The 26,373-nt window shown below is 40.1% G+C and overlaps 1 protein-coding gene across 1 annotated transcript in view; it reads right to left on the bottom strand.

Annotated features, from left to right (window-relative positions):
* The window catches only part of RET (ret proto-oncogene), an 83,549-nt gene extending 59,157 nt beyond the window's left edge, over positions 1-24,392 (bottom strand). Inside the window, exon 1 of the mRNA XM_082765284.1 lies at positions 24,162-24,392. Within this exon, the coding sequence (XP_082621410.1) occupies positions 24,162-24,207 (46 nt within the window). The 5' untranslated portion in view covers positions 24,208-24,392. The remainder of the gene's footprint in view (positions 1-24,161) is intronic.
* Between the last annotated feature and the right edge of the window lie 1,981 nt (positions 24,393-26,373).

Raw genomic sequence — 26,373 nt, 5'->3', positions numbered from 1 at the left:
TTCCTGGACAATGTACTAGGAAAAAATGGGAAATCGCTTTCCTGAACATTTCTTATGCGGAAAATACCATTAAACCAATTTTCATTGATACTACAACAGATTGAGTAGGCAAATGCCATATTCTCTGTTACTCTATGTATGTATGTTCTTTACTTTTCTTAAAACTCTTAGGTTATTGCAATTAGTAGCATATCATACAAAAGATATTGCTGTATAGTTAGGTGGCCACAAATACACAAAACCTCTTATTATGCCTATATAGAACAGCGTCTGTCTGCTCAGTACATACTACTTCAGTATAATTATTCCCTAAGTTTTCTATCATCAATGTTTTTTGTCTGTATTTTCCTATACATTCTGAAGAACATTACAGAAAAAATGCTGCTGAACTCTTTTTTAAGTTCTTATTTCTGAACTAAATTTGTAACAAATGTAAATGCAGCGCTTCCAAGTCCTTCAGGTAAGAACAACTACTACAGCTGTTCACAAAATCAGGGATCGAATGATGACGACAACAACAAAAAATAAAAACAGTGAAAATTAAGGAACATGATATTTTGTTGCTACCTATTGAATATTAGTAATAGGAAATGTAGCCAAAGCAAATTAATAATTAGATTTTTGTCAGGACAACATGCGAGGTGCACTAAAGACATTCTAGTATCAACCTAAACACCATAGAAAATGAATGTATTCTACCAGGACATGGCTGACATCTATATAGATTGGAAGCCTAGCAATCGAGCCCTGATTTTATCAGTGCTTAGAAATAAAGTCTACCTCCTGTAAGGAAATCATGCAAACAGGAAGTCTAAGGTACTGATCACTGTTGCAAGTCACTGATCTAACAGGGACAGCCTCAATAGCTTGGGAAGCAAAGCCTGTACTGGGAGCTCTAACAACTGCTTGGAAAAACTTAGAGTGGCCTCCAGGATCACCTAGCACTGCCAGCTAGATCGCTTCATTTTCCTTTGGTTGCAGACATTGCCAGCTGATTGGAAAAAAAAAAAAAAAAAAAAAAAAAATCTGAGCTTAAACAAACACCCCCAAGAGTCCCCTGTAAGTAAGTATTCAGTATGCTACTTCTGCTCTCAAAGAAGGCACATTCATTTAAAGATGTCTTAAAGATGTCTTAAAGAATGTGCCTGAAAAAAATCTATTTCCCCTTTGGGTCTGGCAAGTATTTGATGGGGTATTGCCACTCTGGTGGCCAAGATACCCTCCCACAATCACTCTCCAACATCTCCTAGTCCACATTTCCTCCTGTCCAAACCCCAACAGCATAAAGAGCACATTTTCATGCCAGTTGGCTAACTTCTCCTATGGTTTAGTATCAGATCAACAGTAAGAAAATACGCAGTCATGTTTGTTTATGCAGTCATATTTGTTTGGTACTGTAAACAAAGTTGTAATATTGCATATTTCTTGCGATTCTTTTCACTTTACTTACACTCTTTTTGTAACATCTGATTTAGGACAAAAGTAAGCATTTCAAACACTAGGCTGATAAATATTTACTTGCCCAAGCAGAAAAGCACAGGATAGTGAATGTACAGTTTTACAACAGTTATAAGGTATTCTAAAATGAAAGAGGTTTCTGCCTTGCAAAAGGTTCTAATTTAATAACAAACACAAATTACATGGTGTGGTTTCCATGTGGATCACTCTTACCAAGTTCTTAAAAATATAAATGTGAATCCCCTCCTTACAGAACCCCACCCCTTCACTGCACTACTAAATGGTCTCACCATGTTTTACTGTATTTAGCCCCACTGCTGCCTGGAGTTTTCAAGAACCTTATCCCCATATTACACCTGGAGAACTGGGACACAGAGGTTAAGGACTATCTAAATGGGTTTTACTATAAAATGTACATCCAGCAGGTAAAATCTCTAACAGATGCCTGCAGTACAGACCTAATCCATCAACAAACTGTGCCTTTAAGGATATAATTTCCTTTACAACGAAGAGCTGGAAGCAGTAAGGGGGTTATGATCCAAACACAAGTTCCTCTCTAAGAGTGCTTTGCATTGACAGTCCTAATACAGTGCATACCAGAGGACCTAGGGGACTTAACCAAAACCACACACCCTGCTTTGTCACAGGCACCTCATTTAACTGAGGTCTAATAAATAATAGATTAAAGCCCTGGCCATGATATTGTATTTTCTCTTGCTGTAAGTCTTGTAAAATTGTACAATAAGAAGAATAAAAAAAAATCTCTATGAAAGTAGATACAAAGATAGTATTAAAAAAAAAAAAGGCATTAGAGCAGGACTTTGCTCAGATGATAGCTGCTAATGGCCAGGACATGCTCCTCAGGGAGCACCATGAGCATCTTCTGAGCGAGTAAAGGAGATGTGAGTGCCTTGCCCCTACGCAGCGCCTGGAAACAACCCAGTCTCTGTGGGGTCCCGCAGCTGCTCTGGGCTAAGCGACCGGAGACCAGGGCTGCAGCAGGGGATGGCCAAAGACAAGGACCACAGGGCAAACTGCACAGTCCCCTGCTGCGTGATGAGCATCATCCACTGCTGGCTTAAATTTCACAGATTAAGGCAGTGCAACAGTGGTATTACTGAAGTAGTTTTGAGTCATGCTCTTAGGTGTTCCTGAGTTCCAAGATTTTCTGGTACTTTTCCACCAAAATAAGAAGGGTCTGATAGGAAGCGATCATCACAAACATCAGCAGCTGCTATGCATAGATGGTACTGATACGGAGACAGCTGGGTACACATTTCTGCGGTCACTTCCTTGATGAATAGAGTGCACTGTTGCACATAGAAATGGCATTGTGAGCCTTTCTGGAAACACTATAGGTTCAATCTTGATTTGAATGACTGAGACTTGTCTTTGAGACAGAACGACTCCAAAATCTGTCAATCCTTTTCCTACTGGCATTCCACTCCTAGGAAGGTGGTGGCTTTCACCAGGAGCTCTTCAAACCTGTAAGACACGTATCTGACTCTGCAGAAGGTCACCAGTAATACGTCACTTAAGCACACAGAGAACAGAGGTTTTTAAAGGAGTATCTGTTCAGCTAGCTAGGTCCTTTCTCCAGCAGGAGCCAGAAAAACACATCCTGAGCCCTCTGGGAAAACAGAATTGCCAAGTGCTCTGGGTAGGCAATCTTGGACAGTTGGCAAAACAGCATGCAAGTGAAAGAGGAAATCTCCTCAAAGGCTAAATGGGAAAGTGGCAAAATGTGAGCATGCTGTAGTCCACTCCTGAAATGGCTTTACTGAAGGTGAGGTTAATGGGTCTTCCCCTCATCTATAGGATGCATTCTCTGCCCCCATAAGCTATCATTTAAAGAATCAACTAGTACTAAGCAAGCATGCTATTAGCTGTTGATACTTAATAAAACAGGAACAGAAGCCGCAGCCCTGGAATTACCAGGCCTCCCGATTAAGGGCAGCACTGCAACTAACAGTGCCTTTGGCACTTTGACAGTTTCAGGAGGTTAGTGCAAATTTCTGACAGGACATGCACATCAGTGCTTGACTGAATCACCAGCCAACCCTTCTGAACAACAAAAACAATAATTGTAACAGTCCTGTAGTTTCAGAAATATCAGCAAAATTATCAAGTTTGCTCACAAGGTATTGCTTCTGACCTTTAGATATGGTAGAGTGGGACAGCAGCTGCAAGTCTTGGACAGTTGAATTTCTCCATTGTACCAGCAAAATGAATATTCAGTAATAGACATACTGGTGACCCAGTCAAAAAACACCCAAAACAACCAATGCCCCAGTACCCTTGGCACAAAGAGGACAACTGTCAATAACATGGAGCTGATGAAGAGAAACTCAGAGTCCCTTCTAAATTCAAACAACCTAGGTCAGTAAACAGAAAAGGCTCAGAGGAAGGACAGAGCAATTTCTTTCCGGAGAAACCACATTTATGCTCTGTGCCACATTCTGAATACTAAAATCAGTTATGGAGGTCTCAGCCCTCAGAAAACAAATCAAAACAAAATGAAAAACAAAATAAACACACACCACCCTGCAAAACCATCTTTCCAAGCTTTTAAGGGTTGTTAAAACACAAGGGCAGAGATGCAAGGAAATACATGAGCAAAAGCAAGACAAACACAGGAAAATAATTTTCCAAGCTTTCTTCTACATTAGACTGTGGAACATCCTCATCGCATGGAACAGGGTGAACCAAGTTGGAGGGAACACTGGAAATACATACAGCAGAGGAACTTTAAAACCAGATTTTTCTAAAGGTTCTATCTGTCTTTAACACTTCTTATTCTAATATTATTCTACAACTAGAAGGTCTTATACAAGTGTTACACAATTATATAGTTTCCACATTTCCACTGAAACACGGATGGGATATTTGTCACTGCAAAGCTGCTTCTAGCAGGCAAGCTACAGTAACTCAAAGCAACAAGATAAACCAGGCAGATGTCAGAGCTCTCCCGCTGAGTGCTTTAGTCTGAGCACTCAGTTTAGCAACATGAAGATGTTTCTGCTGGCTGCAAGAGGACTTCAAATGGCTTGTCTACAGAAATTACTTTAGAGGAATATTATACATGACATCATCCAACTACATTAAGTCAGTTCAATTACTGCTAATCAACTTAGAATATATCTGTGTAGTTATTTTTAGAGGTTTTACAGAGGTTTATTAGGAGAACATATTCTAGCACTCCTTTTATTAAGATGCCATGATGTTCAACTATTTTGAAATAGGACAATTTGATTTTGTATGTCTTTTGTGTAACATTGAGATTTCCCAACAGTTTTAACCTTTCTTATACTCCACAGGGTTAGTTACTTCTGAGGACAAATGTCCATTGATTAAGAATGAAAACATACTGGTTGCAGAGAATTTAATTAGAGAACAGACTACAGATTGCCAGGTCTAACTATCCAGGAATTTGCCTCTCCCTTTTCATTTGAAGCTCAAGAAAAACAGTGAAAATCCTGACAGCACTCAAAGCAGTAACGTTTCTTGTTTACAACACTCACAGTAACATACGGTGTGTAAAATACAGCAAAGTTCCCAATAAACACACCGGCATAGGCAGTTTTTCATTTTGACACTGGATGCTGCTGGGATACAGGACCACTGGTTTGTCTGACTGAACAGAAGCTTAACGTTTTCTTCTGTGACTTGCAGGCGGAGCAGCTCCCATGTCTGGAGCAGGGCACAAAGCCCAGTCCTCGTGCACTGCCACAGCTAAGGACAGCCAAGCTCCTTCCCCGCAGTCAGCGTGCGGTACTGCGGTGTCAGTACTGCAGCTGCACAGGGCTCTGTGCACCCCTGTGGGTACTGCGGTGAGTGCAGCTGTGCACGCAGCCTCGGCAGAACAGAGCCCACACTACTTGCTAATACGCAAAAAATAACCAGCATCACATCAGCATGGCAGCTAGCGTACCATACAAACACCGAATAAGAAAACTTTTCTAATTATTATGGGAGCGGGAAAGGGGAAACCTTTTCCGACCTCTTGAGTTTTCACCCTCATTCTCTTTAGAGGAAATATATTTAGAAGTTATTTTCTGCCTACCTATTCCACATGGACCTTGTCTTACCTCTCATGCCATAATAAATCAGGAGTGAATCCACAAAAATAATATTAAGGCAACATTTGTGAAGTAAAGTTAAGTTAAAGAGAAAGCAACTTAAAAAAAAAAAACTCACCTTCCCACTCTACTTCCATGCTGTTTTGAGGCTAGGTTTTATTACTCAACCAACATTTTTTAAGGGTCTGTTTTGCTTTCTATACACATGTAACTCCCATTACTGTCAGTGGAAATTATGTATGCACATCAGTAGCAAAACAGACTGCAGGATATTTAGCTCTCTAAGGTATCCGTGTCCCTGTTACAGTCATGTTTCAGGAGAAAAGCCAACAAATGTATTTGGAATTCTGCCTTTAAACAAACACTATTTTACAACAGACACAAGTACTGATTCTTCTAAATGGAAGTAATACCCAAGAGAGTTCTAGTTAAACCAATGAAAGAGTGAATTGACAGCATTTATCTTTCTCCAGTATTCCCAATGTTTCAGTTTCACATGATAAAAGTGATGAGAAATATCAGGGAAAAGAAACAAAGACTTGATTTTCCAATAAACTGTACGCTGAAATTGTAAAAAAATAAAAATAAAAATTACAGCAGTGCTTGAAAATAGCAAACAAGGCAATTGTGATATTTAGTTTACTAGAACTAAGAGCCTTTATTTCCTATGTTCAGTGCATTCCCATTCGCATACCACAAAGAGCTTTTACGATATTAGATCTCTATCTCCATACAATAAGGGAAGAAACAAAGGGTGAAACAGTAGAGATTTGGCCAACAACTGAAACGACAAGGAAACCATGTTTCCTAACTCCTCATCGGACATCCATTCCACTGTGACACTTTTTGACTAGTAACTGTGACGCCAGCTCAGCAACCAGAATCCCATCATGTAGGTTACTCATTTCCACATAAGAAATCCCAATGTGCAAAAGCTCCCAACTCTGATGATAACCTGTTCTTTCAAGTTCTTGTTATTTTTCACTGCATGAACAAGTCTCTTCATCTCTCCTCATATACCTACACTGTTTTCATTCTAAAGCATCTATATACATAGCTCAAGTGTTCTTATATTTCCAAGCCTAACAGCAAAAAATGCACGTTGGCAGCATCATATTCATCACTGTATGCCTTCAAATCAGAGGAAAGCACTTGATTTCCAGTAAGAGCACGTCTTTTCATTCCACCACTAATCATCTGACACCACAGTGTTTTCCTCTAAACTACATTTAATTTTTTATTTTTTTTTATTAAGAAATTAAACCTAATCATGAATGCAGGGCCATAAACTACAGTGTCTTTGGGCATGGGCACTTGTCTTGACAGCTTGCTTACCATATGATTACATGAGCAATTGTGGTTTCTAAAACTCTTTATTTCCTCAATGAACTTACTGCACTCCACAAGCCAAATGAAATTCTGACAGGGTCTCAAAACCAACACAAAAGGTGAGATTGAGCTAATGGGAGTTTTGCAGCTAAAATCTACAAAGCTTGATCCTATCCAAAGTTATTTCACTTCAATCACAAGGGGAAAATTCATAATAGACCTTAAGCTCCCTTTGAACACCTCTGTTTGAAAAAACAGACCCACATTAGCAGTGTATTAGAAGTTACAAATGCCAGTCTAGACATTACAGCTACAGCCTCCTTCTTTAATCTTCTCTGACTCATATATATCTGCATGCACCAGGTTGTGTTTGTCCACATGGTTTTCTTGGTAATTTGAATATCTCAAAAGACCCTGGCCTGAAAATTGCTCTATAAATATCCAGTGCATCAGTGTTACTTACAGAAGTGATTAGCTGAAAAATCTGAGCTGTTACTACCTTGAATAGGAAATAAAATGTCACTCAGCAAGCCATAAATCATGAAAGCTACTGTTAAACACCTCAACTACACTGCAAGTCAGAAAAATGTAGGCATACTATCTGGAAAAAAAAGCAAGTGTACGTCTTCACTAATAAAACAAGTGATTGGTATGTTTTTGTAAACAGCTATAAGCTTTTCAGCCAATAGATACTTTTCACAATGTATCCTTCCCTGATTTATCCTAAAATGGATGAACATTTGTTGATGTGCTCATTCAGGGATTTACTACTTATTTATTAAAGAGGATGAGTCATAAGGATTGGTCCAAGCCCTCTGAAGGCAGCAGAGTTTGTCATAACATTTGTAGAAAACTTAGTGGTTATCTTATTTCCTACCACCTTTAAAAATAATCATAAAAATAAGTCCTCCCTTTTCCCCCCTTCCAATCATTTAACATTCTGGAACCAAAGAGAACTGCTTCATTCTCAAGTAACAACATTTTGAATTTGTAAGGGATAAGTCAAACAAATTTCTTTGGTAAAACTTTTACTTATACTGGAAATACATCTATTTTAAAATTAATTTCACCACTGTCAATCAGCTTGCAAAGAAACAAAAACTCAACATAAATTTGTTGGCACATCGTATAGTTTTCTTTAAGGCATTTGTTAAACAGTATAGCTACACTGTAATAATGCTTTTTAATGTAAATCTTTTTATTTCATTAGTGTTTTTTCCCCTATTTTCAATAAATCTCTTTTGCATGTGGTAGCAGTGGAACCACTTAAATAATACAACTCCCATTCTGTTTTACAATGACTGTGAAGGGATGGCATTGAATTTTTATTTATCTTTGGCAGAGCTGATAGAGATGTATAGCATGTTAAAATGTTTGCATTTTAACACTCACAAGCTACCATGTTTCCCTCTTTTTCACAGTAGGAATGATGCACAATGATCAGTAACAGAGTTTTTGATACATGGATCCTGCAGTTTTCTAATAAATCAAACAACCTGATGAAGAAAGATATCTTAAGTTGCATTGTTCTCAGGAAATTAAAAATGGTTCATGCCACATGATACGTATCAAGAGTTGTGAGTAATTATAATCATTGCATAGCAAAAACATTCTACTTCATAGTTTTTTTTAGTGTCCGTGACTATCATATCTAAACGCTGCCTAAGTAAATTACTACTGTACTCAAAGATTAAGAGTTGCTGTAAGAGAAGCATCTGGACTCCGCATCTACCTCCAAAGGGAGCTTCTCAGAACAGGTGTCTCCTCTTAAATTTTGTCTTGGACACGGTGTTTTACAAGGTGTTTTAGAGACTTAAAGTAGGTTCCTCCTGTCTCCAGCCAGCCTTTTCATCACCAAGTTTCCCCATGAGCAAGGAGTTTGAGCCTGAATTTTCATGTGCTTTACTTGGTCTTGCCAGAAGTATTACGTTGCAAGAAAATCAAGGGTAACGATCTAGATCTAGACCAGGTCCACACTCAGTAGAAATGCTTTGTTGGTCACACCTCTGCATACACAGTAAACAACATCACTTCATAGACTCAGCCTTCTCTTCTCCAAGAAGAACAAGCCAAGTGTCTTCAGCTGCTCTTGATGTCATCCCCTCTAGAACTTTCATCATTGTTGTTGCCCTCCTTAGTGCACACTCTAATAGTTTTAAGTCTTTCTTACACTGTGGCACCCAAAACTGCACACAGTGCTTGAGGTGAGGCCATACCAGCGCAGAGCAGGACAACCCCTTCCCTCAACCAGCGAGAGGTGCTGTGCCGTCAGACATGATATGCTTGATGCACTCCATGATGCAGTTGTCCCTTTTAGCTGCCAGGGCACACTGGTGACTTGTGTTCAACTTGCTGTTGCCCAGATCCCCCTGGATACCTTCCCATGGAGCTGCTCTCCAGCCTCTCATCCCCCAGTCTGTGTGTACACCCAGGGTTGCCCCATCCCAGGGGCAGAAAACAGCACTTGCTCTTGCTACATTTCATGTAGTTGGTGACTGCCCAGTCCTCTAATTTGTCATGATCTCTCTCTAGAGAGATCTCTCTTTGTCAAGACCTCTCAACAGCTAATTTAGCTAATTTAAATACTAAGCTAATTTAGTATCATCTGCAAACTTGTTTAGTATGCATTCTAGTCTGGCATCCAGATCCTTCATAGAAAACACCGAAGAGAACTGGCCCTAAAACAGAGTCCTGGAGAACTATACTAGTGACTGGCCGCCAGCCTGATGTAACCCCATTTACTATAAACCCGCCAGCCAATTGTACACCCAATTTCTCTGAAGCAGACAGCAACAACAACTACTTGGCTGTCAGGCAAAACAACTAGCTTCTGCATATCAGAAGCAACGTCAAGTGATGAACAAGGAAGTATGGATGGAACTGTCAAGTGAAGAGAGCTAGGTACAGCTTGTTTCTAAGAAAAATCACCCCTCTGAAATATCCTTCTATGGCTTGCTATTACATCAGATTTTCCTTGTTCTTTTGCTGCAGCTGTCTTTGAAAAGAAAATAAACCAAAAAGCAAACACAGGTGTTTACTCAAGGATCAATTCACCTGCTGTTCTGCTGCTCTACCTGCCCCGTCACCTCAATACGAGCTCCAGCCTTACAGCTGGGATGACTCATCTCTGCATGAGTACATTTTTCAATGATGCATTTTCAGGTGCTTGTTTCTGCAAAATGAGAAGGTAGGATAAAGACCTTTCCTTAATACCACATCACTTGTCCATTTTGCATCCATCTTTTACCTTCTTTTTAAGCACACAAAAAAAAAAAGCACAGTGGTTGAATCCTGCAGCCTTCTGAATGCCAGGCTGATGTGCAATTCACCCCTTTGTAATGAAAGGCATCATAATTCAAGGGCATCTGCATCATCCTCCCCCAGATAACAATTTACTGAGGCAGCGAAAGGGAAAGAGCTTTCGAAGTTTGTTGCAAAATTTTTAATCTGTGTTTGAATGGAGTTGATGGATTTCCAGAAGCAGAGTGGAGTGATCTGCTTTGAATTAGCCATTATCTTTTACATCCCTCCATGTTTCCTGTCATCACAAAAGAAGATGAGTTACCCTTTAACTTACTGTAGAATAATCTCTGACTACCAGCAAAAGGGTAGTTAATGTTATTGGCAAGGATGATTTAGGAGACTATTTCAAAGCTCGGTTAACTATAAAAACAGAAGTCCTTCTAAAACAGCCTCATTCATTCTGCATACTGTGTGTGAGGAAAGCAGAGCTTAATATCGCAACTGTTTGGAGATGTGACAGCACGACGAGAAGTGGTCATTTCTTTTCCCACCACTTTCTCACTGACAAATGTGTCCAGCTTGCTGACAGGAAAAAGTGTTAATCAACAGTTGCTAAAATATGACACCTAAAGTATATGACATCAGTGCCCAGAACTGCCCTGGACCAGATCTGGCAGGCTTAAGTGTACAGAGAGGAAATCCTTACCTTCCAGATTAATCAGACTAATCCTTACTTTGCAGATCTCCAATTTAAACAAACCAAGCCAAGTAACCTGACAGCTGCAGACAGACCAGACAAATCTTTAGTAGTTGAAAAAGGTTTGATTTTAAATGTAAGCATATTCTTAAAACTCCTAAAATGAAAATGGCCATTGAGTTCAGAAAACTACTTGAGTCGTTGTTTTTTTTTTTGTCCCTAAATAGCAGCAAGTCAATGCCCTGAAGTTCAGTGGTCAGTCCGAAGCTTTTGTTTGCTTTGACTTTTTTCTTCTTGAATGGATTTTCTTATACGCTGTTAAATATGCATACTATTTTTTTAATGCAAAACAAACAAACAAAACAGAGGAGCAAGTAAGCACTTCATATAACATCTTTTTAAGACAACAGTATAATGACCTGCAGTATTCAAAACTGGTTAACAAAAACTTGGTTACGGAATATCACCTCCTACAACAGAGGTTCCCTGCATTTTGTATGATGATACCTCTCATAACCCTCATTCTTTCTCTTAGAACAACATGCACATTTATCACTAATACTGTAATTGCAAGCACCGCTGAAATAGTTGACTGCATGGTTACTTCACGGATAACTATGGCTAACCATCGACAATGTGAGGCCAACAGTTCAAGAAACAGAGAGCAAAATGTAACATGTTTTCCTGGATATTCAGCTGCCAGGAGCACAACACAAACACCAACATAAATAGAATGACCACCAGCATCACTGCATCATGTACTGAGCTAAAATATGACTTAAGCACCACCACCCCACAGAGTGAAACAAAGCAAAACCTACACACACTTGATTGCATACTTGACAAGTTGATTCTTAATTTTATGAGCAACCCAGTTCTCAACCAGAGTTCTGCAAATGCAAAGTACCTTAAACATACCTGATTCTCCCACAGCACTTAAAAATTACAGTAATGTTAATTTAGTGAGATAAAATCAGGAAGACGTTCCATTGGATGAATCTAATTTCTAGTAGACTTATGTCAGTCTCCATACTCCCACTTCATATATTACCATATAACATCTTGTTACTTAAATAAAGAGCCACTGCAACATTTCCATATCTTACTCCAGTGGTCAGATTGCTGGTGACTCTTCATAGGGTTTGAAGACCCTATTAAACATTCACCTACCTCTAGCAGTGATCATGATGTCCATCACTGACTGTCCATTTGTTTCTCATAAAGGCCAGATAGGTAAATTCTTTGCCTAAACAACTCCACTAAAATGATCAGCAATGAGGGAGTTGCCAAGGACCATATTTAAATGATTTTTAAAGACTTTAATGTTAAAGTCTCTGAGATAAATGGGGAAATACCTCCTCTTTCACATTTTTATTCCCAAGTAATTTGTGAACCCAAGTAATTTGTGAAGTTGCCACTGAATTTAGTTTTCATTAATTAATGTTGGGAAAAACTACCATGATGGAAGGAATGGAAATCACTCTCAATGTACATGTTCTCCTGAAGCAAGCATAGCAACTTGAAAAGGAAAACAGAAACTAAAAAACCCTTCTATTAATAATAGTGGCAATTTCATTCTTGTCTCAATTATTTTACCATCTGCAGGCTAAGTCTAGAGGAAAAAACAATCTTCATTAATTGATGCTAGAAAAGACTATGACCCCATTAAATACACTGGTGAACCATTATATGAAAATCTTGCCCATTCTGCTTTTGACAGTACTTTGTGCACTGACAGCTTCTTGTTTTCACCTTCACAGAGGTCTGTTTTTCCCAGTTAAGTAGATCTGTCATCAGCAACAGAAAAGAAACAAGCATTTTAACACTAACTTTGCTGGAATGTCCACAAGCATAAACATACGTGGAGAAGCTGGAATAATTTATGAATTTATGAACTACCTGCAGTTATTTATGAATTTGGGCTTTTTGTTTTATACAATTATTTTTAATTTATTCACTCTTTGTGCAACTTAACTTTTTTTTCATCTTTTCTAAAGCACCGATACATTAATACATCTGGGGGGGGATTGGTCAACCGGAACTACATATGGGCTTCTAAAAAGCAAAAGCACAAGCACAAAAAACTTCAGTTATTAGTGTTTCAGGCTACCCATTCCTTAATACATGAGTGTATCCACTTCTTATCTAGTGGTATCTAAGGGAAGTCTTAATTAAAATTGCCAAAAGGAGATGTCCATCATGAGCATGGAAAGATGTATTTGTGTATTCTCTAAGTCAACCCTGTAAGAATAATGCTCCTTCCTGAAAAAAGACTTAAGGCTCAAGGTTTTCATTCTATTACAAAACTGATGGTGTTCACAAGCAATTCAAAATCAGGGGTGAGGAGGGAGATGAACAACAACATTCATCCCAAACAAAATTCACACGTCTAAAAGTCACAGATGCTGTTGACAGCATCTATTCTCTTTATCAGAACATTTGGAAAGGTAATCACATAGCCCAGGACAATTTCATTTTGAACAGCAGTTCCACACATTTGGAGGTTTCTGTCCAAATCCCAGGGAGGTTGACAAGGTAACAATTCTGCTTTAAATGAAAACAAACTAGGATTGAATTCAGTCCTTGGAAAGGAAGAATATAGTCTACTTCTTCTTACTGATTTTCTGCCTCTAACTTGTCTTTAGAATAGGATACAACATACTGTTATGCCATGCTGGCAACTACATGGTAAACAAAAGTGTCTTCAAAATGGGAAATAGGATAACATTATAGGATTGTACCATTACCCCCCATGGTTTTATTTTGTAAAACACCATCAGTTCCTTCCACAATACCGGTGCAGTCGACCAACAGCAGCTAAGCAGCTCATGCCCTAAACTCCATTTTAAATTACACGCATTTAAACTTAAACAACTTAATTTGAAAATGCTGTGGAATTACAATGAATTTATTGTTGCAGTGAAAGACAACCGTGAAACAGAACCAACAATGAAGAAGTACAAGATGAAGTTATTCAAAGTTTATAATTTAGCAAAGATTTTATCTGCACTGATAAAAAGGAAAACTGCAGAAGAATTCTCAGCAGCAGAAGTCAGAGACAAATGGTCCTGACAATTACCAATTAGGATTCAGGGTGTAAAACACTGATGGTAGAGTTACAGTCCTGGCACTGATTTTGCACAGTCCTTGTGCTATCATTACATTCTCATTTAGTCCTAAGAGCTCCTTACCCAAGCCATAAACCCAATTTAACTCTTAAGAAAATATATCCTCAAATCCTATGTCTGATTCAGTAAGTTTTATCACTCCAATGCATTTCCCTCACTGAAGAAAAGAGCTCTGCCTCTATTCATCTGGGTGACAAATTTAGGCCATAGGCACATATAATTTTTTCAAGGCCCTAATTGGAAATGCTCAGTACCAGTGTGCGGTCCCCAACTCATTGCCTGAGATTTGCGAACTCTGAGCATGGTATTAGAACTTGATTTTTAAAAAGACAAAGACTACCACATATCAATTATATCCCCAGGGAAATTCTTGAAGACCCTGGAAACCAGAAACTCCAGAAGCTCGCCTTGACATCAAAGGCATCCAGCTCCTGTCTATTCAGCTGCTGGTGATTAACAACATACGTATTTTGATACTGACTCTCAAATTGCATCGAACACAGACTCAAGGTATCAGCTCTCTTAAAGAGCACTGATTGATCAAACACCAGGCATTAACTTCAGATATACAAAGATGGTATTCATCCTATTTCTTACACCCTAAGCACAAACTCGTAAGTCAGAAGTTTCCTTCAGAGGTCATCTAACTCACCCAAAGCAGGACTGACTATGCATAACTGAACTCAATGCATTCCTGTCCTACCTGTTCTTAAAATACTCCCAGTGACAGAAACCCCACAGTGACTGCAGCCTTTGTGAATAAATATTGCCAGTCATTTCTACCTTCCCTCAAAATCAGTATTTCTTGAATTTCTTGTTACTATCTTTTGCCTTCCAAGAGGTATGAAAGCCAAAATGTACTATTCAAAACTGGATACTGGCAGTATTCATCAGAAGATGAATGTCACTGTGCTAGATGGAGTTTTAGCGTAACTCCACATGGTAATTCTTGCATCAGCACCACCACCAAGGATCAACATGGAAAGAAGAAAAAATCCCATCTCATTAGGATTCTTAGTGATAGAGCACTTCACAAAGTAAGAAAAAATCCTTATTACCAATCTCTTCATTATTCTGATGGTAACTACTTAGGCCAGTAAGCCCAAACTCAGTTTAAGTGCTACCTTTATTGTCTCCTAGAAGTCATGTCATGGACAAATAAACCCTGAAAGTCTAGAAGTACAGAATCATGTAGCTTACAATCTGCTTTCAAATTGTTGGGTAGTTAGAATATCTATGTCATGATGCCAAGATTTCCTGTGCAAAGACAAAGGGTAGAATTTTTTGGTGCAGTGAAACAGAACTCCCACCTAGCTGCATGATGTTAGAAGGCAAGGCTTCAACAAATTTTTGGAAAAATATTGTCAACATACAAACCAAAATGGAGCCTGCGGCAGACGGAAAGGGGGAGGGGGAGGAGGAGGAGAAAGAAGGAAGATAAAGGAACAAGTAAAAATCTGAGGCCTTCTAGTCTTACTTTCTTTAGACATTTGCTGCCCTGAAACTTCTGGTCCAGTTGTCATTTCAAATTTTAATAGACTAAAATGTAAGAAGAGAAGTAGTTAAATAAGGACCTCTACCACAACAATAACAGGCTGGATCAATACTATAAGGAAAAAACGTGTTTTTTTCTTTTTTTTTTTTTTTTTTAAACAGAGGTTTTATGGGTAATTTACGCAGCCCCTTAAAGACATCCTCCTTGCTGAATTAGCAGCAACTGTTTTAAATGATGTTTTAAGCATATATAAATATTATCAAATACAATAGAATCCGGAAAAATGTATGGTATAAACTCTCTCACTGCCCAAAAAAAGTCCCTAGCAAAGCAATTTAGGACAACTCTGTGCTCTTCTCCAAGGCAAAAATTGAGCAAAGCAATAAAACTGTTTAGAATGCTTTCTCATTCAGAGCGTGTCAGCAATGCTGAATTGAAATGCGCAATAAAATTTATATTGGAGCTATATTGTTTGCCCCTCATCACTTCAAAACCTATGTGTTCAAAAGCAAAATTTAAACAAATTGCTTTTTTTCCTTAATTGGGATGAGTCATTGTACAGAAATCATCTCCCTTGGTCCTTTATGTCTCAGCAATATCCACAGCCTCAACTAAAGAAGCCTTTACCCTGAATTACTCAAAAGCAGTAACAGGCAATTATAATTTCTTTGTATTTGTTTCTGTATTTCTTTCCAAAGATAGTGCTTCCAAACTAGATGGATCCTTTGTATCCAGGGTGACATAGGAAGTCTGAGATATTACATTTAATTGTAGTGCATTACTAATGTACCAGAAAAACCTGCTTTTTGGAGCCATGACAGTTGTTCATCTACGTACACACCAGAAGAGGGTTAAAAAAAGAAATCTGTCACCTAAATGTGCAGCTACAGTTTTAACTTTGGGAGTGTCTGTGCAACTCAGTTCAGAGCACACAAGCCTATTTTAAAATGCTTTGCTGGGACAGGTTAATCCTAAGCACGTGCCTATATTCCTTGCTAAAACTGGTCCTCATACCTCAGAGAGGTGAGAATGCTTGGTTAAAGGGCTTTCCAAAACAACATTCTGAATACGAGAAGTGCCAAAAAAATATTTTGTTGGTGTCACTAATAATAAGCATTGAACATTTGCTCCAGAAGTTCTATCAGATCCTTGTAGTTATCATAGTACAATCTCACATGACAGAACCAAAACAGACAATGCCCTTTACCCAAATCCACTCATATTTCCCTGTCAATTTTTTTTTTTTTTCAGAAAAAAAATCATTTTCCTAGTAAAATCCACCAAAATTTTAGGTCCTCTCCTGATTAAAGTTTTTTATCCTCTTCTTTCCACTCCCTGTTATTTATATTTCATGACCAGCACCCTTCCATCTTACAGTCTTGCAGACCACAAAGCAATGGCAATGTAATTTAGAAATATTTTCATATAATTTGCCAGTGTCTGTTTTTATTCTTTATAAAAGAAAGCTTGATTACAGCCCTAGAGTACATACACATTTCAAATCCTCTCCTGCTTTGAGATGACTGTCATTACGTATTAATCATTCTACACTGGGTATTCCCAAACAAACATGCACAATTCATTTCAAACAAATTCAGCTATTTAAAGCCATACATGAACACTATGGGCTAAGTTTATTTAAGTCTAGCTCTTCTTTGACTTTGTGTTCTGTTTTATTTGTATTAATCAGAATTCTTTTGTCCCCCCTCCCTTCTGTGCCAATCCACAGGAACAATGGTGGCCAGTATCTGTCTCCCAAACACATAGCAGCGATACAAAAAGTTATTTTCAACCTGTGAAGTAATTTTTGAGGAACAGTGTGTAAGGATGGGGATGATAACCTTCAGAATCAAATCCATTCTCACCAACATTTTGTAAGCTACTCATATGTCTTACATCCTCACTTCTCTTTGCATAAATACTTTTCAGTGTCCACTTGTAGATAATGGGATATCGAAGGCCACCTTACCAGTAAAAGCAAAAGAATCCTGAAGCCAATCAGTATGGAGGTATACTCTTAACTGAGTCTACATGAACTGCTCTACAACAATCTTGTTAGGCACCATTCTCAAAGTCTCAGCTCTTGATAAAGGAATGGCACCTGAAATTATGTATCTACTCTACAGAAAAAGAGAGAAACTTCTTAATGCCTTTAAGACACTGTGATTTAAGTCTCATCTCAAAGACAGCTTTGGAATGGTGCGGACAGGAGTAATGGCTGCTTGCTCTAACTCAGTGGCGAAATGTGTCTGTAAGGGGTTTCTGAGCTACGTGAAATTCTGGTCTACTGATGTCAGCATGACTTTTGCCATTTCACACAAAGAGAACAGATAATCTAATTGTCCATATAAGAAAATTTGGTGTCTCTGAATTAGGAAAAAAACAATGTTTAATCCTATTATCTGAGAGTAAAATTTGTCTCACTTAGAAGAAAGCCATAATGGACACTAAAAAAAACACCCATTACAGCAACACAAGCAACTTTGTTATATCAGTTAAATATAATGTTTAATTAGTTTTCTAAATGCATACACTGAAAAGCCATTAGACAACCATTAGAAGTAATATATCCATTTTCTTTTTACAATCACCTGATTTAGTTAGCCAAATTTCTAAAGTAATTCAGTCAAACAACATTTTTGGCAATATTATCCCAGTAAAGCTTATCATTCCCTTTTTTGATTGTGATCACTACAATTTTCCCTTAAGCTTTAAAGCACTGATGATCATTTTTAGTTTAGCAGATTTACCTAGCATCTCTTTTAGGTTAAAAGGAAAACAAGAAAAAAGAGCGTCCAGTACAGTTACGGTTAGGAAATCTGACACTATTTGTGGTTTTTGTTTGTTTGTGTTTTAAAGTGATCTTTATTAAAAAAAAAAAAAAAAAAAAACAGTTTTGTGTTCTGTGTACATGGGGGGGAAGAAGACAACGTATCTGAAGAATAGAATAGCTGTAGATACCTTTAAATGTACTTTTAAAACCCCTCTGGCTATTCATTCCTCAGCTGATATACTATTTTACTGTTTATTAACAAAAATTTCTTAATAACCTTATTAACTAGCAACCTAATAAACACTAAAACTTGTCAAAAAGTTCATGCTGTAGTGAGTTTGCCAAAACATTGTGGAAGTAGCCAACAGATCTCACTGACGAAGGACAAAATCTGGTTGTAAAAATGAAGCCTCTGAACAGATATTACTCTACAGCTTCCTCCAGCTTCTCTGATGCTCTGTTTTTGCCTAATTCATGTGCCATCGCTGTAGAAATTCTGTAAAGTTTTTCAGCACATTTTCTTCACTTTGTGCCAGCCCCATATACCTTGGGTTTATGTTATATACAATCAACAGTATATATGATGTGCAGAGAAGGGTTTTATTGATGGCAGCATTCTACTAAAGAGAAAACTAGAGACAGAGCGAGACACGGAGCAAATCTGTAGCACAGCTGTTAAATGAACTTGAGTCCTGATCTAACCAAACTAATACGCAAACCTCAAATCTATCCTTCTCCTATGGTAATTGCTTTATTTATCCTTGCAATGCTCCAGTTGTTTGCTTTCCAAAATGTAACAGAGAGTTTTAAATTTAAAAAAAAGTTCATCTGGAGAATAAACAATTTCAAAGTTTATTTTGAATAACGTAGTGTATTTTAATGTTCTGCTTCTGCCAAACCAAGGGTAAGTAAAAAGTAGGAACTAAGAGCAGTTCCTGACCCTGCACCACAAACATGTCAATGCTGAAGCAGCATGATATGAATATAACACCCTGTTCACTTCAGCAAATTACTGTCCAAGTTAAAATCAGTTTTGCAACATTACAAATAGATGAACTCAATCAGCAGTGCTGGGCAGTTTGTTACATTTCATGAACAAGAGACAATTCCAGTTGATCACCAGCTGGTAACAACACTCTTGCTTCTGCTGGAAAACTTAAGGATGCCAACGTACAAATGGAGCAAACCTGCTCTTCATTGCAGATGGACTCTAACCAATTTTTACACAAAGGGGCTCAGCAGAAAACACTGAGCTCCCCTAGTATTTTTCCCAACCCATGGCACTTTGGTGTTTGCTACCTCATGCTATCGGGGAGACAGCACCCCCGAAGGAGTGGGAGCTATGGATTCTTGCTTACTGACTTCTTTCACCTCTTGATTTATCTCCTTTTCAATACGCTGAGTGCATCAAACCATAAAGTTGCCAGATGAGATATAGAGATCTACTGACTGTTTTCCCCCAAACAAGTTACCTCATTCCAATCCTACACAGACCAGAATTTGTACTTGCCTTGTTACCAGCCTGAGCAGTGGTGCCAGGAAATCAAGTACATCAACAAACGAACAAATCCTTTCCTTCCTGCCAAGGCCCAAAGCAGGGAGGAAGATGGGAAAGAGGGAGTGAAAAAAAATACATGTTTTCTCATCAGTCCTGTCTGTTGTTTCAGTAAAAAGAAGAAGAAAAATAGCAGACTGTAATGTAACACACAGATGGAAAACAGAATGCTGGCATACTACTCAATGTGTATCTAGTATTCAGGTGCTGAAGCAGCACTGGCATATGAGCTGACTGCTTATGTTAATACTACAAGAAATCTTCTCTGTTAATCAAAGCTTAATGAATGTGAGTTTTAGCATTAAAATGCTGTCCTTTCATAATCTTTGTATTAATTTCCTTTACACTGTCTTTATGTTAATAACAAAACCCATGAATGAAGCCAAAGACCAGCAGCCCAACAGAATGACTGGCAGAACTAATCAAGCCAATGCTGAATATTGCCCTATAACACACAGTGAGAAGACAAGGCAAATACAGGCATCTGAGGTACAGAAGGTACAGCAGAAACAACAATGGAAAGGAAGGGAATTACATATAGCACAAAGATGGGTCCTATTATCATGGTTTTAACACCTCTCCCCCCCAAAGAAAAAAAAAAGAGCAGTACATGACTGTTTGTGAAATTGAAAAGGCTGCAGGTTATGAACTTAAATGCAAAAGTTTTTCTTGTGGAAGGTGAAGAACCTAGCGATGGGAATCAAGTGAGGAGAGATGCAGATGGCGCAGGCACGTTCCCCAGAAGTCAGGAAGAGTGCTGGGGTTAGCCCTGCCACTCTGCGAGTGAAGCAGCAGCTTCATGGCCACACAGGCGGCAGCTGGGGACCTGAGCGAGGGGAAGCACTGGCACCACCAGTGGGCAGCTAGGTGCCTGGAAAAGAGATGGTGCTTAAGATACTATACCTAGGGACAGAGAAAAATAACAACATAGGAAAGAACCAAAGTCTCTTTGATATTTCTTTTCCTCCTAAAAAGAGAAGCAGAGGTTGACATTTCTTCACAACTCCTATGTCCTCTCCAAACGTGACATGTAAGATTTAACAAAGTTCCTCTCACTTTTCTCCACAGATTCCATTTTCCCTTGCCCTACAGTCAGGAATATAATCTAAAGGAAATAAAATGAGAATCACATACTGCCTGACTAGATCACTGCCAAAATGGCAGGCACACAAACAAATTTATGTCTATCCAAAGCCTGGTCCTAGACTCAACTCAGTGGCCTGTGCTCCACCATTTGATCTGATTAGCATTGTTTTGGTCTAAAAACTTTAGTGCAGAGGTCATCTTTTTTTGGAAGAATCGCATAGGTGTTTGTTTTTTTTCAAAGGAAAACATCCTTTTTCTATCAAGAAATACAAATATTACATTAAATATCTAGAGTTAGGGGAGAAGAATGTCAATATTTGCACAGTTGGTTTCTAAAGTCTGTCCTTCATCTGAATGCATGAGTTTAGCCAGAACTTGTTGTAAATTAGAACCAGTCAAAATAAAACATTAACAGTAACCCTAGCAGTATGAAAGTGCACAGTAAGAATCGGTCGCAAATAGTGCTTAAATGAATACCAGAATTAATACATTCATCAGTAGTTTCAGATCACAGTTAATAAAAGTAAAATAAAAGTTTTAAATAGCTTGTATTCAAGACCAGTTGTGTTCAAGTTGCATTAATTACACGTAGAAGCATGTTTCCCTTTCAATCTTACCAAACATGCATAATGCAATGCTTACAAACTTGATTTTACTGAAAATAGATCCTTTAGAAAGTACTTCCTTTGATAACAAAAATTAATTTCCAGATTAGACAATGGTACTAAGCGTATCCCACATCCCATTTCTGAAAAAATATTCATATTCATTCTATAACAAAAATCTGCATTTCTTTTAATTGATATTGATGAAACAACAGTAGGCTTAACCTGACAAGAGTTAGTACTTTTATTTTTTTGCATTTCTAGGCTGCCTCATGTCAATATCAGTGCCTGCAAGAGATTCCCACATCGCTCATGGTGCAGAAGCAGCAAGGCTGCAGCCTTTCTGATTCAGAACATGTGGTCCAGTGCACTTCCCAAAGCCTGCCAACAGAAAAGAACCAGATCCAATCCTTGCAACCAACAGCATGCTCACCAGATTGATTAATCCAGCTCACTTGGTAAAAGGCAACATTATCCAAGTTTAAGAAATCTCTGGGTTACCTGCGAGTTCTTAAGAACTACCACTGTTCAAACCTGTCCAAAATGCCACAGGTGAGATAAACCAAAGATGCACCAACAGGAGCTGGGTGCAAGGGTATCACTGTATATTAACCTTGGGTGACAATCCTCTGTGGCCAGGTCTAACACAGGTGAGAGAGATTTCTTCATTATGTCCAGTAAGGCCATGGCATACTCAGCATTGAAGAAACTCCATATTTCCCCTAGGATGAAGCTCAACAAAGTTTGACTGCATTCCTTCCTCTGCCAGGGCACCATTGCATCACACACAAGCTCTCTTTCTCATCTGGCACTCTTTGCACCTTGGGATTTTGCTAATACCCCCAAGACATAATGACTTATCTCAGTCCTCTTGTCAACTCAGCTTTTATTACATAAATAGGAATTAGAGTCACACATCTAAACAATGTGAAACAGTGCTTCTCTAGCAGCAGCCACCCATACGACATTGCTAATATGCTAGACTTCTTGCAATGACTATGAATACAATTACTCTGAAGTGCGATCTAAATGTATACAACTTTTCTTCCCCATGGTTTTAGTAAAAATTAAGGGGAATTGAGCATGAAGCCTCACCAGCCAGAGCTGAGAGAGTAAACAAAAATAATATTTATGGTAAGTATAAGCAAATGGTATTAAAACAGAAATCTACTTGGCAGTCTGTCCAACTCAAATTAACTTTTGTAATATTCCTCCAAGCTATGGAGGAATCCAAGAGTTAACACTTTATGGTCATGTTAATAACAAGTCTCTCACTGAACTGATATCCATCTGCTTAGGTCCAATACTTAAAGAAAGGTTTAGATATCTATCTGGAGTAGGGAGAAGACACAGAGACAACTCCCTTCCCCACCCAGTTAGAAAAGTAAAATCACAGACAGTCCAACTGAAAGGGATACATTGGAGGAGGAAAAAAAAAAAAAAAAAAAAGTCATAGGAATAAAGCAGATTAGGAGGGTGGTCTAAGCACCCATTATGTTTAGTACACATAATATTCTGGGGGGATCACAGCATTGATAGGAGCAAGTTCATCTGTTCAGCTTAAACTGAAACCAGTGAAAATTACTTTCAAGCAAATGAACGTGTGCTATTCAGACTAAATAAACCATACCCCTCAAACTGAAGATCCTAGGTAGATTACATTTATCTTAGTTCTGCCATAAACATGAAAGAAAATGGATTTGCCATAAATACAAAGATAAAAGTACAGCAGCATGATAGATCATCCATTAGCAATACAAGTATGGCTAATTCTTCCTGACAGTGAAATGACTTGGGATACAACACATTCTATTTATTTATTCATTTTTAATAAGTACTTAGACTTTGCATATTCTACCTATTTTAGTCGCAGACATCCTAGGTCTGAGCAACGGAGAGTTTTTATAAAGATCAGAGGATGATAAAAATAACATACCAACATGAGAAAGAGTAGGTACAACTGAAATATTTTAGCATAGAAAATTTAAAAAAATAAAATAGAGGGTTTGCAACTTCTTTGACTTACAGAGTAGTTTAAGATGGGGTGAACTACTATAATTAATTTGAAACAATAATGAGAAGCAGCAAGCTGTTGCACTTTTCACAGAGAATCACAAGTATAGAATTAATATTGCACAGTGCTCCGTTGTTCCAGCTGGTGGACTACTGGGCTGGTTTGGGCTTTGCCTTTTTTTCAGAACTGCATTTCTGGTCTGCAGGGTTGTGCTGCGTTCTCGAGCAAACAACAACTTTGATTTACTCATGTAAACACCAGAAATGCATTGGCAAACATTGCCATATGGAAGAAACAGAGATATAATGGGGTTTCTGTTTACTTTAGAAAGTTGACATCTGTGGATAGCATCATCTAAGTTACGATTCAATAACTTTTCATCTTTTGGTCATTTTCACTTATCAATCCAATCCCAATTTAATTTGACGACGCATAAAGCCCTGGGAAGGGGACAACAGACAAGGAGCAATCTTTCGAAACTTAAAATAGGAACGCGCTTGAATATTCTTCCCTTTCACATCATAAATTTAAAGAAGAAGGAAACACATCTGTTCTAACTTAGCTTTAGAGCTTAAAAAGCAAAGAAAAAGCATTAGGGTTTTTCGTACCTCGTCCGCTTTTTGGCAAAGGTTGGCGGAGCCGGACCGGCGGCCCCGCAGCCCCGCAAACTCGCCGGGGGACCGGCTCTCGGGCACTTACCTCCGCAGAGCAGGAGGAAGCCCGCCGCCCGCCCGGCGGAGGGCATCTTCCCCGCTGCGGGCTCTCAGTCGGGGCTGCCCATGGCCCGGCCGGGCACGACGCTGCTTCGGGACGGACGGCGCCGGGCTGCCCCCCTCCGCCACTCCTCCTGCAGCCGCCCGGCGGCCGGGAGCGAGCTGCCCGTGCCCTCCGCGCTGCCGGCGCCGCCGGGGCTCTGCGGGGAGAAGCCCGAGTCAGTGGCTGGGCTCAGCCCCGCGGCCCCCAGCGCTGCCCGGCCGCCGGCACCGCCCGGCTGGGGCCAGCCCCCGGCCCCTCCTCCGCGCCGGGGCGAGGCCGCTCCGCTCCGCTCCCCTCCGCGCTGCCCGGCCCACCCGGGACCCCCCCGGGGCCGCCCCACGCCCCGCCCCGAGCATCCCCGGGGGCTGCGGGACCGGCACCGACACCGCCACCGACACCTGCACCGGGGGTCTCCGAGCCAGCCCCCGGCCCCCGGGGGAGCGGCGTGAACGCACCAGGTGCGAGACAAAGCAGGGACGGGCGCTGCGGCACCAGCACGCATCCGAGCGGCCGCCTCTCTCCCCCCCCCCAGCCGAACACATTAAACGTGTTGAATAATTAATCCTGGGGAGAGGAGACGATTTTTGCTTGATGGTAGGAGGATGCTGAAAAGAGATGAGCTCCACCTGGCAGGCGACCAAAGTAAGCCGGAATGCGAGCATCCCGCTGAGCGGCGAAACGCCACTTTTAAACCGCAAGCGGGAAAAAAAAAAAAAAAAAAAAAAAAAAATCGAGCCAATGCAAAAACACCCTTCAACAACTCAGCGACAGGTCTGCTGAGAAGAGTAGCCCCAAAAAGCCGCCGCTAACAGCCCCCGACCTGAGCATCGGGCGCAACGCTGCGGGACCGGCCCCCGGCCGGCAAAACAGCGCCGGGTCCCTCCCGGCTGCGACCCCGGCCCCCGGCGCTCCCCCACCCAGCCTCCCCCGGGCAGGCCCTGCAGCAGGGACCCGCCGGGAGCAGCGCCAAAGGGGGCGCCCGGACCTGCGAGGAAGACCCGACCCCCCCTCGCCGCCTCTCCGACCTGCCGGGATTTGGTTCCCCCGCTCCCCGCGCTGCCGTCGCCTCGCCACGGCAGCGCTGCGCTAGAGGTCTGCCTGTCCGTCTGTCTGTCTGTCCGTCCGTCCGTCCGGACGGCAGCGCTCGGACGCTCAGCAGCGGCTGCCGCTCCGACCGCTCCCTGCCTTCGCACTTCGAAACGCCCAAGCGAGAGCAAGGAGGCGCGCACGGTGAGAGATGCTCAGCCTCAGTAATTTCACCTAGCAGAGCCCGCCATCGATTACTTCAGATACAAATCATACCAATTTCTCCCTCTTAGCCTGGCAGGGACTTCACTTAAAATACCCAACACTAACGGGTAAAACATAAGTAATTACTCCATAGAACTAGAAAAAGAAAGAAACCTGATTTAACTTTTCTGTACCTCCATCCAGCATTTCCATGCTCCTCATCACCTTTGGGAAAACAATAACCCAAGTGCAAGCACACCAAATGGGAAAGAATGAAGTTGAGATGAATACTAGTGACCACCATAAATTAATTGCATTTGAAGCTGCCTGATGGATAGCACAAATTAAACTTCTGGTTACTTACTCCCGCGGCACAAGTGTTTGTGGTGCTTGCACAGATGCTGACAGGGGGACCTGAGAGGCATTTTTGGGATGTCTCCGTAAGCCACGGGAAAGGCTATAGTAAAGAAAGCAACATATAAAACATTAACATTAAATCAATGCTTTGAGGAGAAACGTCTTACGTTTAGTTGAGCTTTATCTTAAATCATATTTAAAAGCTCACACTGTATACAAATCAATATTGATGCCATCTAAAATACACCACTATCATCTGCACTGATAAATGCCAGTTTCCATCCAGGACAAAGTGACTTCTTGGAAGAATTTCAAGGACTTCCAATCTCTTCTGGCATCTCAGCAACTGAAGCCAAAGCTGTACTCTTCTGCCAACTTCAGGCTCTGCTCCAGCGCATTAAGACTGGTTTAGGATGCCATCATGTTCGTCATACAAGGAGCAGAAGTAAGGTCACCACAGTAATTTTTTCATTTGATTTCCAGGCTTTTAAGTTAAGCAGATTTATACCTTTTTAGAGTATCATAGCTTACATACAGCACACATGGGATAAGGTTGCCTATCTGGATG

The sequence above is a fragment of the Aythya marila genome, assembly GCF_965140915.1.
Source record: "Aythya marila genome assembly, chromosome: 7".
NCBI lineage: Eukaryota > Metazoa > Chordata > Aves > Anseriformes > Anatidae > Aythya > Aythya marila.
Note: the sequence above shows the minus strand (reverse complement) of the source record. Positions and strands in the feature narration are given on the sequence as shown.